The 15,042-nt window shown below is 50.6% G+C and overlaps 1 protein-coding gene across 4 annotated transcripts in view; it reads left to right on the top strand.

The window, feature by feature from the left end:
* Positions 1 to 3,127: 3,127 nt before the first annotated feature.
* Positions 3,128 to 15,042, top strand: part of CDK5RAP2 (CDK5 regulatory subunit associated protein 2) — a 167,532-nt gene continuing 155,617 nt past the window's right edge. For 3 of the 4 annotated variants that reach the window (XM_029919482.1, XM_029919484.1, XM_029919481.1), the window contains exons 1-2: positions 3,129 to 3,345; positions 13,762 to 13,829. In XM_029919482.1, coding sequence (XP_029775342.1) covers positions 3,290 to 3,345; positions 13,762 to 13,829 — 124 coding nt within the window. In that variant the 5' untranslated portion in view covers positions 3,129 to 3,289. Of the gene's footprint in view, positions 3,346 to 13,761; positions 13,830 to 15,042 lie in introns of all 4 variants that reach the window. The other variant, XM_029919480.1, reaches the window with a different exon arrangement.

Consider the following 15,042-nt stretch of genomic DNA (forward strand, 5'->3'; position numbering starts at 1 on the left):
AGCACGAAGCAGCCATGTGTATGTATTGATGCTACAGAGTTATTCTTGCTGTGAGTAATGGCAGCTCATAATCTTGATATGCTTGAACTGCTAAAACTTCAGGAGGGTTCTACCCTAATGAGAAACATCTGGCTGAAAGCAACTTCCTCCCAGCCATTTGCTATGACCTTGCCCAAAGAATAATAATGCCAGCTTTGTGGCTGGGTGGCTGTTGTCAAGGAGATGGAGCTGGATAGCACAAACAGCTGGTGGTAGTGACGTCATTTCCAGGCTTGGCAGAAAGAAAGGCCAGGATGAGACAGAGACGGGGCAAAGGGCTTCGTCTATGACCATGAAAATGGGAAAAACAACTTCCCAAATAGGCTCTCCGTTGTCAATTGATTCTATTTTTAGGCTCCAGGTTCACGAAAAGGTTTAGCACGCCATCCGGGAACACAGGCATTTGCCGGACAGGGCAATGGAGTCATCGTGAGCAGAGCTCCTCACAGGCTCCTTCTTCTTCATAGTTTCCAACGTATCCAATTAGATAATGCAACCGTGTGAGCCCGGCACTGTCCGCCCCGTTTTCTACATGGGAAAACCAAGGAGGAGCACGGGGATGGGACCCCAGCCACGGGAAAAGCCGGAGGACTTTCCAGAGTCCGAATCCAGGCGCCCCGACTTCCAGCCCTGCAACCACACTGCCCACACCAACATACACCTCGTGGCCGGTGGCCCAAGGATGCACTGGCCCAAGCAGTAGAGTCTGGTGAACACATCACTGCAATACTGTTTTCTGGATGTAGACCTCACCTCTTACTTCTAAGTTCTAAAGTGGAGAAAACAAACAGGAAAGACGGGCTGCCGGAAATAACCAGGGCATAGGAGTTTAGAGGGATCTGCAATTGACCAGCAGTGAGACTGGGAGTGAGTTATTTTTTTAAAGGGACCTCGGTCTTCTCATCTGTGGGTAAAGCGGTGGTGACGGTTGCACCTATTCCAGAGGACTCTGCCGTGGGCTGTCAGGGCGGCGGTGTCTGGATACGCTGGACACAAGGAATACATAACAGACGCTCAACATGTGGAAGTCCTCCTCATTTCTTTCCTCGAGAGCTTTGCATCTCTGCTGGATGGAAAGTTAGCGCCTTCATTTGGGAAGTGATGATTAGTACCTCAGCCTCCCTCACCAGGAACAGAACGGGTGGGGGGTCGGTAGCTTTGAAATAAACGCAAAGAGCAGTGAGATCCTGAGACATCCATGCAGTCCAACCTTCTTATTTTAGAGACGTAGGAACTAGGTCCGGAAGAGTGGTCTGCGAAGATCTCAGGGAGTCAGTGCAGAACAAGGGCAGGCATCCTGACACCTCCAGCTGCCCTGCTTTTGGACACACTCATCTCTGGTTGAACTTAGTGCCATTCCAGGCATCCAGGTTTGCGCCTTCCCTGGGTCAGGGCATCTGATGTGCCGACTAGTTCCTGCCCACTCTCTCTTTCAGGCTGTTGTTTCAGGGGGTGTTGGTTCAGGGGCGCGTGCAGAGCTGGTTCAAGAAGAGGTACAGGGACAGGACCGTGGGTTTTGTAGACTTCACTGAAGGTAATGAAGGACGGGACCAGGGATTTACATGGTTGGGATGAGGGATTTACGGGTTTGCCATTGATAGGGCTACTAAAGTATCCCAGGTCAGCCTCACAGCAACCTCGCAGGATAGATATTAGCCCTCTTTTCCAGATTGATTGGATCATTTATTCAACATCTATTTTAAAACACCTTCTGGGGGGCAGACATAATGTTGGGGATATAGCAGAGAACAATTCAAGGCACAATTTCTGCCCTCATGGAGTTTCCAGTCTAGAACATAAGGAAGATTTTTTTTAAGTTAAAAAAAAATTTTTTTTTGAGAAAGTAATAGAGAGCAAGTGGGGGAGGAGTAGAGAGAGGGAGGGAGACGGAATCCCAAGCAAGCTCTGGGCTGTCAGTGCACAGGCACCCAGCTGGATGCTGGGCTTGAACACACAAACCCTGACATCATGACCTGAGCTGAAACGAAGAGTCAAACAACCAACTGATCCACCCAAGCACCTCAAAAGGCGGACATTTTTTAAAAAACACAGAGATATATAATTGCAAAATGTGATTAAGTGCCACAAGAAAAATATGGGTTGCTAAGAATATAAGAAAGGTCTTGATTTACCTTGGAAGATTAGAGAAGGCCTCTTTTGGAAAGTACACTGAGGCTAGAGGAAGCAGAGGCCAAAGGAGGACTTGTACAAGATTACAGGGAAAGTCACCATCTACCTACTCACCCGTCTTTTCAAATTATTCTCATCCAGGATTTTTCCTGCTGCCTGCAGAGGAAGGTAGCAATACTGAGATGGAGACAGATTGACTTCAGGGGCCCAGCTCTGTCAAAATTATCTGTGTTTGGTGCTTGCTCTGTGCGTTAGGAAAGACAGCCAGGGTTGTGGAGAGCTCCTGATCTAGTTGGCAGGAGCCTTGGGTGCAGCTCCAGTTGACAGACTTACCCGGCACGACTTTGGGAAATTCATTCATTTTCTCACTCAGAGTTTCAGTTTACTGATCTCAGGTGCGTTTGAGCCCTAAAAGTAATAAAGGATCCCTGGTGAGAGATTGGAGGAGTGTTTCGGACCACTGGCTCAAAAGGATGAGCATATTTGCTTCAAACTAAGCGTGCAAATTACTGCTTGGGGGTGGGATTCCGCCGGAAGGATTCTTCTCAAGTGACGCAGCCCCAGTTTATCGGAGTTTCAGCTCAAGTCGGAAGCCTTTTGGATGTACAAACCCTAAGGTTAGGGGTTATCATTCTAGTGAAGCACATAGTGGGTCAGGAACTCTGAGGGTCGGTGACGAGTTGGGTTCCCATCTCCCGCTTAAATTAACGGACCAAGGCCTGGCTTTGCCCTTAATAAAGATGGCGCATGCCCTGGCCTCGTCCTGCGTGCCCTCAAAAAAAATGGCAGGCCTGCCTGTCTTTCCTTAGTCTGGCTGGACAAGGGCCTAAGCCCTTGCCCTTAGTCAAGATGGCGCCCCCGGCTTCCCAGCCCTGCCTCGGGGCCCTGCTATTCGGCTTCACCGCGCGCGCCTCGATGACCCCGCCCCGTTTCCGTAGGAAGAAGCGCCGGGAAAGATGGCTGCGCCTGCGGTTTGAATTCCAGCGGCGCCGCCGGAGTCCGAACGAGAGCAGGAGTGAAGGGGGCGGGGACCTGGGGAGCCTGCGGGTCGCGATAGCGGGGGAAACCAGTCGTCACCACCGCTACGGACACCAACGCCACCACCTCCTCTGTGTCCGTGATGGACTCGGTGTTGGAAGAGGACGTCACCCTCCCCGGGACGCTCAGCGGCTGCAGGTGCGGCCCGGGCTTTGCAGGGGCGCGGTGACGCGGCCGGGGTTCCGGCTGTTGGGGGTACACCCTGATGGAGACTTGGGCTTTGCCCTTGAGGGTGTTTGAGGGCCTCGGGACAGGGGCGGGATGTGGGGTGGGGTCTTGGAGGAGGTGTCTCCAGCACCTCGCAGCTGATACTGAGTGTGGGGTCGGGGGTGGGGGGCAGGGGTCCTGACCCGCATCACATCTGCCTCAGGTATTTCGAGACGTACTTCGAAGAGGGTGTGAGGGTCCGGTAAGGGCTTTTCTGAAAGAGGGGGACGAGGGGGACCTCTTGGAGTGTACCATTAGTAGGGACTGGTTGAGGAGCAGCGATCTTGGGGGCACTTGAGGTTCATTTTGATTTGGGGGTTTGCTTTCATTATGGGGAGGTAGTTGGTTTGTCCAGACTTTGCTCACCGGCTCACATAGCGGCCACCAAGACGGAGGCCATGAAGTGCAGTGGTTAAGAACGTCGGCTAGAGTTGAACAGAATTGGGTTCAGATCCGATGCTTTAAGCTAAGTGTGTGTGACTTTAGTAAAATGATTTAACCTATTTTCCCATCTGTAAAATGGGACTAGTCGTAATATCTACCCAACAGAGACGGGATGAGGATTAAAAGAGAAGATGCCTTCCTAGTGCTTGGCACATAATCAGTGCTTAAAAACTGACCCTGTGTTATCATTACATCATCATCACTATCATCATCATCATCATCATCATCATCACTGCAGTTCGGGGAACAGTAGCTGAGAGGGGCCTTCCAAAGGACCTGTCCCAAGAGGCTGTTGGAGTCCACGCTGCTGGTGGGGCCCGTTGCCTTTCTTTTTGGTAGGAAGGCCTGACAGAGCCCGAGACTGGCTCCGGGGCTGGGGCTGTTGGGTCTCCTGGTGGAGAGTGGGGAGAAGGAGGTGGAGGAGAGCCAGACTGAGGATCTGCAGTGCTCGTCCAGCCCTGCTAGGGATGGGCTGCTGGTTTTAGTCAACAGGCCCTCATTGAAAGGGTGCTCCTGTGGGGCGCCTGGGTGGCTCAGTCAGTTAAGCGTCCGGCTTCGCCTCAGGTCATGAACTCGAGGTTCCCGAGTTCCAGCCCCCGCGTCGGGCTCCGTGCTGACACCTCAGAGCCTGGAGCCTGCTTCACATTCTGTGTCTCCCTCTCCCTCTGCCCCTCCCCCGCTCACTCGATATCTCTCAAAATAAAGACATAAAAAATAAAAAAAGAAAAAGAAAGGGTGCCCTTGTTATTTATTGTGCAATCTGGGACAATTTTAAGAGTGAAATGGGCACAGTTAATATTTATGCCTAGACAGCAGGGATAAACGGCCTGTCTTGGGCAAACGTGGACAGGCCGTTGGTCTGTTTGAGAACCTGCTGTGTATCAGGCCCGGAGCGAGGCCCTTGGCAGCTTCTGCCTGATCGGATCCTGTGGTGGTTCAAGTCCCTCTTCACCTTACTCCCACTGTCCCAGTCCTGCTTGGGGAAGCGCTCTCACCTGCATTGTCCTTGCCACTATAGTTTGAAAGCCTTTTTAAAATGTGAATCTGATGGTCAGTCTGTTGTTTTGTATGTTTACTGCTTCTCTTTACCATTCAGAGAAAGTCCGTTATTTTCCGCTCAGCCCTTATCTCCGTGCGAGGTGACCCAGCCCTACATGGGTTTCAGTCCCAATTCTGTATTTAATAACGCTGTGATCTTGGGCAAATCACTCACCCTTGGCGAGCCTCAGTTTTCGTCATCTGTGAAATGGGTGAATCTGAAAGGGTTTGGGCCAGTGTCTGACACCGAGTAGCAGCTCAACTAGGAGCAAATGGCCTCCACATAAGCCTGTCCCCATGACCCTCACTACCCCGTTTGTCCGTTCTGTCCCTCCCTGTCCCCTCCCCAAACACCACCCTCTGCTTGGCTGCCAGATCTTATCAGTAATGGCCTTGCCTTGTTCTTTCTTACTGTTGGGCCCGAGTACTTAAACCTCCTGCCGCCCGGGGAGCCCTCCCTGCTCCCGTTTGCCTTGTTAATGCCTCTTATTTTACAGGCCTCCGTTAGATTTCAGTGCCACACCACCCCCCATCCCTGACCCATCCCAGCCCTCACTGACCTCACTGAGTTTTGTTGACTGCTGCTGCTCCGTAGAAACATATCATGAGTCACGTATGTAATTTAAACTTTTCCAGCAGCCGCCATGAAAAAGTAAAAGAGAAACAAGGGAAATTAATTTTAATACTATATTTTATCTAACCCCGTATTTCCGTGTGTTATTATTCTAACTCGTGAACAGTAAAAAATTACTAACGGGCGATTTTACATGCTTTTTTATTTTACAAAGTCTTTGAAGTCCGGTATGCAGGTCACCCTTAGAGCGCGTCTTGGTTTGGACTACCCCACGTTTCAAGTGGGCAGCAGGTGCCTGTGGCTGGTGGCCGCCCCAGAAGGGGCGGGGACGGGTGGGATGTGTCTGTCCCGCTGACTAGACTCTGGGCTGTTTGAGAGCCAGGGCCGGGTTTTGTTCATCTCTGCGACCCCGCTTCCTCGTCTGGTATCAGGCCCACAAGGTGGGGTGGCAGTTTTATCCTCTGTTTACAAGTGGGCGCACTGAGGCTCAGAGAGGTGACGTGGGTGGTCTGCGGCCCCCCACAAAAAAGTACACCAGCGAGACCATTTATAGCCAGGCCTCGTGACTCCCGGAGCCTGGCTCTCCGCATCTGTCCTGCCTTCCAGTTAGTTCTCTGAGCCAGTTCTGAGAGGACGCTGGCAGGCCTTTAGGGGGCCGCTGGCCCTTGAGCTTGCCCTGAAAGAGTGGCAGAAGTGTCCTGAGAGAGAGATTGGGTCTGCCTTAGATGGTCACAGTGCAAGAGAAAAACCCTGGAATCAAAGCCTCTCTTTTTATTCTAATCTGAGCACCCTTCTGCTTGGTAATTTCCAAGCCCCAGGTTAGAGACTAAACTGAAGTCCAGTTTGTGCTCAGGCCTTTGTCGACTCAGGCCAGGGCGTGTCATCCTCTCCAAACCTGGTCACCTGTGGGTGCCCCAGAGAGCTCCGGCCCCGTGAGAGCCGGGCTCTGTCCGAGGCCTGGGAACCCCGCCCAAGCGAAGGCCCTTTCTGAAGGCCTGCCCAGGTCGAAGGAATCCGGGCTTTGTACTCGGGATGACGGGTTCTGAATCCTGCCTCCCCAAGGTACTCGCTGAGTTGCTTTCATAGTTCACGTAACCCTTCTGAGCCTCAGTTTCTCTTCAGTGGTAGGATCTGTTGGATGACCATGTGGTTGACACTAGGTTGTGTGGATTATGTGCCTGAGACCCGCTGGGGGTGCATTAAACGTTAGCTGTTTTTGTTTGACTCACGGCGTCGCACTGTGTGCTGGACGAGAATCGTCGGCGCCCACGACCCTGGATTTGTCCCTTTGTTTTCATGCCCAGGGTTCTTCCTCTCCCTAACGGCGAGCTTCCCAAGGCCTGGGCCCGGGCTGCTTCATCTGTGGGCTCCTTCAGTGCATGGCCAGCAAGTGCTTGCTGTCTGGTCAGGGGCCGACCGGGAGGAAATGTTCCCTGTGCTTTGTGCACAGTTGGGCTTCATCGGGCAAAGAATGTCTTCGTGGACTTTTGCAGAAGGAGGTCGAGAAGGAAGAATGTGGAGTGAACTTCTGGTGAAGGTTTGCAGGCTTGGTCCAAGGCTGACCTCGGCTCATGTTCCCAGTTTGAGGAACATGTTCCCAGTCACCAGAAGAAGCTTGGTCTGCGCAGGGAGCGTGTGTGGCTTGATCCCCCGTGTGTTTTCAGCCCTAGACCCACGTGTGGCACGTAGGAGACCATCAACAAATATTTGTTGAACGAGTCAGTTTTATTCAGTCTCTAAAAAGACAAATACTGTGTAAATACATGCTCCCTGTTTCGTTTGAAACGCTCCTTTGTAGTAGCTGTGAAAAAGCGCACACACGGCGTGTCCACTCGCACAGTCTTTCTGGAACACAATATGGTGTCAAAAATGGGCCCATGTGTGCTTTTTAGAAACCGCTGCATTGAGATACAGTTTATACGCTGTAAAGTCCAGCCATTTAAAATATCCCGTTCAGTGACTTGTGGTGTATTTACAGAGTTGTGCGATCATCTGCATAATGTCTTTTGAGAACACTTTCATCATCTAAAAACAAAAACCCTGTGCCCATTAGCAGTCACTCCCTGTCTTGTCTTGGGCTGTGACAAAAATGCCGTAGACTGGCTGATGTCTGGACAACAGAATTGATTTCTCCAGTTTCTGAGCCTGGAAGTCCCGGGGTCCAAGCGCTGGCATGGTTGGGTTGCGGGCTGCAGACCCGCTGGCTTCTCACCGTCTCCTCGCTTGGTGGAGAGCAGAGAGAGGAAGAGGCTCTCCCAGAACCCTGATGAGGGCATGAGTCCCATTCCTGGGGCGCCCCCCTCCTGCCCTCATCTGGTCTAGATTATACCTCCCAAAGACCCCACCTCCTGATACCATCACTTGGTGGGGGGCGGGGGGGGGGTTGGGTTTCAACATGAGAATACAGGGAAGGAAGCAAACATTTGACTCCAAACACCAGCTGAAACTCCTCCCGGCCCGGGCGACCACAGCCTACGTCTTGTCTGTAGATTTGCCTGTTCTGGGCGTTTCATGTAAATGGAATCTTAGGATACGTGGGCATTTGCGAGGTTCACCCATGTTGTCGCGCGCGTTCGTACCGTGTTCCTTCTTACGTCCGAACCATACCCCGTTGTGTCCACCAACCATGTTTAGTTCATTTATTCATTGATTGTCGGTTGTTTCTGCTTTTGGGGCTATTATGAATATTGTTGCCATTAACATCTGTGTGCAAGTTGTTGCGAGGGCCTGTGCTGTCATTTCGCCTGGGTGTGTGTCTGGGGGTAGACTCTCTGGGTCGTATGTCAACTCCGTGGATGCTTGACGTTTGGAGGAACTGCCCAACACTTTTCCAAAGTGGCTGCACCTTTTTATACGCCCACCAGCAGTGTATGGGGGTACCTGGATCTTCACAGCCTTGTTGACACGTGTCATCTGTCGTGTCGATGGTGGCCACTCTTGGGGGCGTGACGTGGTATCTCATTGTGGTATTGGTTTGCATTTCCCTAATGACTAATGATGCTGGATGTTTTTTCTCACGTGTACTGTAGCCACTTGTATACGGTTCACCCTTGAACAACATGGGGGTTAGGGGTGCGATGTCCCACACGGTGGAAAACACACTTGTAACTTTGGACTCCCCCCAAAACTTAGCTACTAATGGCTTTTTTTAAATGTTTTATTTATTTTGGGGACACAGAGAGACAGCATGAGTGGGGAGGGGCAGAGAGAGGGAGATACAGAATCGGAAGCAGGCTCCAGGCTCTGAGCTGTCAGCACAGAGCCCGACGTGGGGCTCAAACCCATGAACGTGAGATCATGACCTGAGCTGAAGTCGGAGGCCCAATCGACTGAGCCACGCAGGCGCCCCACCAATGGCCTGTTGTTAACTGGAAGTCTTGGTCATAACATATACAGTCGATTGACACGTATTTTGTGTGTTATATGTAGTGTATACTGTACTATATTCTTACAGTAAAGTGAGCCAGAGAGAAGAAAATGTTATTAAAACCACAATGAAGAGAAAATACTTTTATGCTACTGTTCGGTATTTATTGAAAAAAATCCACGTATAAGGGGACCTGTGCAGTGCCATTCATGTTGTTCAAGGGTCCACTGTCTTTTCAACTCCTTTGCCCATTCAAAATATGTGAATATATTTTGACCCAGAAACCCACTCCTTCTTACCTTAGAGACATCCTCATGCATGTGCACAGGGAGACCTGTGCGAGGATATTCATAAAGCATTGTTTGTAACAGGAACAAGTTGGAAACAAATTGAATTAGCATCGGGGCATTGGGCAAATACACATCCTTTCCAAAGTGTATTTCAGAGTGTGACCCATTGGTCGCTCATGAAATTCAATTTAGTAGGCTGTAACCAGAATTAAAAAAAAACCAGAACAGTACAGAATGGAAAGCATTTCAAAAATTAAGGATACTATATTCCCGTCTAAGGGTCATGGTCAGTGAAGTTTGAAAAGCACTGCTGTGCGATGCTTTGTGGGAGTTAGAAGCATGAAGACCGATCTCTTTGTATGGTCACGAGAACATCTTCAGGACACACGAAGTCACGAAAAGATGGTGCAGAGTAAGACACGCAGCTTGATCGCATTAGTTTTGTTTTTAAGCCACAAAATAAAACTATGTCCTTATGTTTGCAAACACATAGAAAAAGGCCTGGAAGGAAACATGTCTGCTGACAGTGGGGGTCACGTCTTAGGATGGGGCTGAGATGGGGAGTGGCCACCTCTTGCGGGGGCGGGGGGGGGGGCAGTCCAGAACTTTAGTCTTGTCTGTATATTTTTTCCCTTCCGCTCCCTTCACGCATATGCCCCTTCCTTCTACCCCTTCTCTGGCAACTACCAGATTATTCTCTGTGTTTATGGGTCTGTTTTTGCTTTTTTGTTCGTTTTGTTTTTTAGATTCTACATGTAAGTGAAACAGTATGGTATCTGTCTTTCTCTGCCTTATTTCACCTAGCGTAATACCCTCTAGGTATTATGTGTTCTTAATACCTTACAGTGTCAAGATCTCATTCTTTTATACAGCTGAGTAATATTCCAATGTATGTATAGGCCTCACTTCTTTATCCATCTTCCATGGGCACTTGGGCTGCTGTCCTATCTTGGCTGTTGTAAACAATTCTGAGATAAACATGGGGGTGCCTTTTTTCAAATTAGTGTTTTCGTTTTTTTTGGGTAAATGCCCTGTAGTGGAATTACTGGATCATATAGCAAACCTAGTTTTAATTTAAAAAGATTGTTTTTAGTGCTTATTTTTGAGAGAGAAAGAGACAGAGCCGGAGCGGAGGAGGGGCAGAGAGCGAGGGAGACACAGAATCTGAAGCAGGCTCCAGGCTCTGAGCTGTCAGCACAGAGCCCAACTCAGGGCTCGAACCCACATGAGATCATGACCTGAGCCGAAGTCTGACGCTTAACCGACTGCGCCACCCAGGCGCCCCTCTAGTTTTAATTTTTTGAGGAACCTCCATGCTGTTTCTCACGGCGGCCGCACCCGCTCGCGTTCCCACCAGCAGTGCACGAGGGTTCCTATTCCTCCACACCCTCGCCAACACTTCTTTTCTCTTTGCTTGTCGCCATCCTGACAGGTGAGAGGTGATACCTCACTGGGGTTTTGATTCGCACCTCCCCCGATGCTGAGTGATGATGAGCGGCTTTTCATGTGCCCGTTGGCCATCTGTATGTCTTCTTTTGTCTGTATTTTCTGTATTTATATATTTCTTCTCTAATTAAGAATACATCACACAGTGAGAAAGGAGTTGTTAAGAGACAGACAGAGGTGCATCTGGTGTAATTATTTTCTGAATGTGATGCCCAGTTCTATTCACCGCTCTCCCAGCTCTTTTTCGATGAGGTGAGACGCTCAGCCCTCCAGGCCACGTTGGGTCTTGCGGTGTGAATGGGCGCTGGTTGCTGCCGCATGCAGCCCGGAAAGCAACCGTGCCTCTTGGGTGCTGGTAGAGCCAGGACGGGAGGGCGAGGCGCTGAAGCAGAGGAGAGCGTCCCTTCATCGGCTCAACAGAGAGCCCATTAAAAGCAGCCTCGGTGACCGTGCCCTGTGCCCCTGGGTTCATTTGGAACTCACCATGTCCCCCTTGAGGTGGGCGTAAGGGGCACCAGGGGGGTGTAGAGGTGAAGAGCATGGGCTTTGAAATCAGGCCAGCTTGGGTCTGTCAGCTGACTAGCTTTTCTGAGTTTCCGGTTTCCTCATTTGAAAAAGTGGCAGCATTTAAAACTGCTGCCTGCTGTAGAAGGGCCATGTGAGGCCTCGGCAGAAGGCTGCCCGTCCTGAGGGTGCCTTGCAGGTGCTTGCAGGTTGTTAGATCACGCCGTCCCTGGCACGTGAGGGGGCCGGCACTGACCGTGTGCCACATTTATGTGGGAGCCTTGGGCGGCCTGGGCACAGGTTAGCAGTGACAGGGACACTAAGAAACCTGGACTTTGGTCTCTGCTTTGCTGAAAACCCCTTGTGATTTTGCGCAAAGAGCTTCCTTCCACGTTCTGCGCCCTTAGCCTCCACCACCATTGCCACGATAGGGTTGTACCTGAGCCCTCTGCTTCCGCTTGCCTAGTTCTGATTTCAACCTTAGGCCTAAGGCTAAGCGTGAATGGTCCAAGTGGGGAGAGGGGGCCACTTAAAGCTGGAGGGTGGGGGCGCCTGGGTGGCTCAGTCGGTTAAGGCTCTGACTTTGGCTCAGGTCATGATCTCACGGTTTGTGGCTTCGAGCCCCGCATCAGGCTCTGTGCTGACAGCTAGTTCAGAGTCTGGAGCCTGCTTCAGATTCTGTGACTCCCTGTCTCTCTCTGACCCTCCCCTGCTGGCTCTGTCTCTCAAAAAAAAAAAAAAAAAAAAAAAAAAAAGCTGGAGGGTGGCTGGAACTGACAGGAGATTGTGGATGACAGTGATTCAGACCATTTTGAAAATGGGTAGGTAAAACCCAAGTGGAAAGTTGGCAGGAAGCAGGCAGGAACTTCTGCATTAAATCGTGGTTTCTTTTAATAATTGGGGTGTCAGATGTCGGTTTTCAGACTTCATTGTTTGTCTCTTGGAAACTTATCTGAGACCAAATTCTTTGGCTTTGCCTTCCATGTAGTTTTCAACTGTGGTTGATATTGGCTTGAGTAACTGATGGGCCATTTCAGCCCATGATAGTAAGCGGAGTGGCTGTGGTGGGCAGTGCCCCAGACTGGGCACGTAGAGACCAGACGTAGGCTAAACTTGACCGGTAAGCTGGTGTACGACTTCGGGCCTCTGGGCCCCCATCTGCAAAAAAGGTGGTGGTTGAACCTGATTTTAACTTCAAATATTCAATTTAGAGAATGGAATGCGTCCTTCTCCTGATGCTTATTAGAGGAAATGGAGAATTACAGAAGATTAAAAAGGAGGGAAGTATCTCCCATTTTTCCTCAAATGAGGATTTTTAATATTTTCCTTTGTCTCTTTGGGGATGTATACAGCCCACCTAGTTTCCACGCAGGACTTGAGGTGACCCTAGTCTACACGTACTTGGCTTTCATGCTTGAAGGCATATTCTGCTCAAGTTTTTTTCAGTTATCTTTACAGCAGACACATATTATGTAATCATTCTTGTGATGTTGGAATTTTGCGATCTCCAGTTCTTTGCTTGGTTCTGACCACAAAGATCTGTTCCCGACTTCAGAATTTGGTGACCAGGCAGAATTGTCCTGGGAACGGAATGGATTTGGGTTTAGAAACATGGAAAGAACAGACCGCTGGGAAGGCAAGCTGTGTCCATCAGCTCCTAGTTGATAGCTTGGGACAGGGAGGCATTACTGGGGGTGAGACAGAAAAGGCCTCAGTGCTCGGCTTGGTTGCTGAGTGACACTGGCCAGGATGCTGAAATTATCTATGCCATAGTGCCCCCCCCATGCATGGACTCTCAGGACATTGGCCAATCTCACGATGGTAAATCTTTTGTAAATTACAAAGCACTGTATGTTTCATGGTGACAGAAGTATTTTGCTTCCATTTGAGGAGTGCCCACAGTATGCCAGGTACCATGCTGAGCACTTGGTGTTGTGTTTGATTGCCAGCCAGTGGCTTATTGATGTAGCTGCTGTTCTCCTTCTAGGGCGGACAGAAGTGAGCCTTGGAGAGGTGTGTGACAGCTTCGAACAGAATCCAGGGTTATGGCTTCTGTGTCACTCCACACCTCCTATTATGGTGCAGTCTTCTGTCAGCGTCTTCAGATCCTCACTTAACCTATTTTTATAATTCAGCCAGTAAAATTTCTTGTATCAGTAACTTTTGCATTCTTTTGTGACATTCTTAAAGCATCTGGATTGGTGCCTTTGTCTTGGAAGCTTAGTTTTGGTTGTGGAAAGTACATTAACAATGGTAATAATAGTAATAACCAAACTACTCGATAACCGCTTACTGAGTGCTGTGGGGTGTGTGTTATAAACAGTAACTCGTTTAATGTTTACAGGTGGAAGATGGTGTCCCCACAGAACATGCGCAGTAAGACTTGGAAACATCAGTTTATGGTTGGCAAAGTGCCTCTGCACCCAGCACATAAATGCTACAAACAACACTTGATATATGAATGAATGAATGAATGAATGAATGAATGACGATCCTTACTGAAGGTCACTCAGCTGTTAAGCCTAGATCCCCAAAGCCTGAGTTCTTCACCTCTGCACTTCATGGCTCCCAGGTCGCTCAGCTGTGTGTCCCCTGGGCTGTGGCCTGATGAGTGTCACGTGTGTCCAGTCCTGCCAGTCTGTTCAAACCCTAACTCGTCTCTTCCTGCATGTGCTCTCTCCTAGTGGCCTTGTTCCCAGTTTACCCGATGACGTGGCTGGCATCCGCCCCCTTGCTGGTTTGGGAAATGGTGGTAAGTACACAAAGCCGGGCATTCTCTCGAGTAAGAACAAGGGAGGCAGACACTAGACCATGAGGGCGTTTGTGGCCTTGGGCCTGGGACCGGGCTTCGATGTCTCCGCGCCCAGGGCTTCCCCGGCATGGCGAGGTGCTCCCTGTGCGTGCACTGTATTTCATATACAGACCGAGTTGCTCTTCACCTCCTCTCTTAACCACCGGCCTGGAGGAATTGATGTCCTTGAGGCCATATCTCATGCGTTTTATTTCTCGCCACTAGACTCGTAGAGGTTCGGCCAGTGTTTGCCCAGCCGAGCGCCGGCAGAGCCTGGGTGTGGAAGGGGTGACCTGGCCGGGTGTGCAGGGGCTGCCGCTGTCTGCTCCCGAGGGGCCGCAGGCCCTGAGCACTGCCCTGGTGCCGAGGCCGCCCTGGCGGGCGGCTGGGTCCACCGCTGCCCCGCATTCCTACCGCAGCCTGCCTGCTGGAGACAGATAGTTGGTTAGACCGCAGGAGCCGGCGCTGGGGAACTGAGTGGTCCATTATGTGCCAGCCGGGCTGGGAGGGCCTCTCTGCTGGGCAGTTTGGCTTTTGCTGAGCATTCTTCATACTTTTCTGTTTCTGAAGGACACGAATGCTGTTATAAGTATCTTTGGGAAGTGCTAATAATTTGCCTTTTTAAAATGTCTTAAGAGATATTTTGACTTGTGTGTTTTTTTTTTTTTCGTTTCCAAAGTGAAGAGACAGGCAGAAGGAAGAAGTTTTTAGGACAGACGGTGTGAGTGTCATGAGGTTTATTTCTGGAGAGTACTTACAGGCCACCCTCGGGTTTTCCTTCAGAACCTGTTAACTCCTACCTTAAGCACGTCTAGCAACTTCTCTTCTTCCTGCACACAGGGAGTTAGAAGCTAGAAATTGAGAGGCCTGCTCCCTGCTTCAGCTGATAGTGTGTGCACAGTGCTTTGTGCTGAGCCCTGGGCTGAGCACCGGGATCCACCCTTGAATGTGGTTACAGTCAAGCCCAGGAGACAGGTCAACAGAGTGTCATGATAAATCATATGATAAAAAAAGGTGCCGTGAGGGAGGGTGGAGGGGAGGTGTGCTCTGGTGAGGAAGAGGTGGGGAGGGGGTGAGGGGGAGCTGTGCCCTGGTGGGGGGGGGGGGGGGGGGGGGGGGGGGGGGGGGGGGGGGGGGGGGGGGGGGGGGGGGGGGGGGGGGGGGGGGGGGGGGG

The sequence above is a fragment of the Suricata suricatta genome, chromosome 13 (assembly GCF_006229205.1).
Source record: "Suricata suricatta isolate VVHF042 chromosome 13, meerkat_22Aug2017_6uvM2_HiC, whole genome shotgun sequence".
Classification (NCBI taxonomy): Eukaryota; Metazoa; Chordata; class Mammalia; order Carnivora; family Herpestidae; genus Suricata; species Suricata suricatta.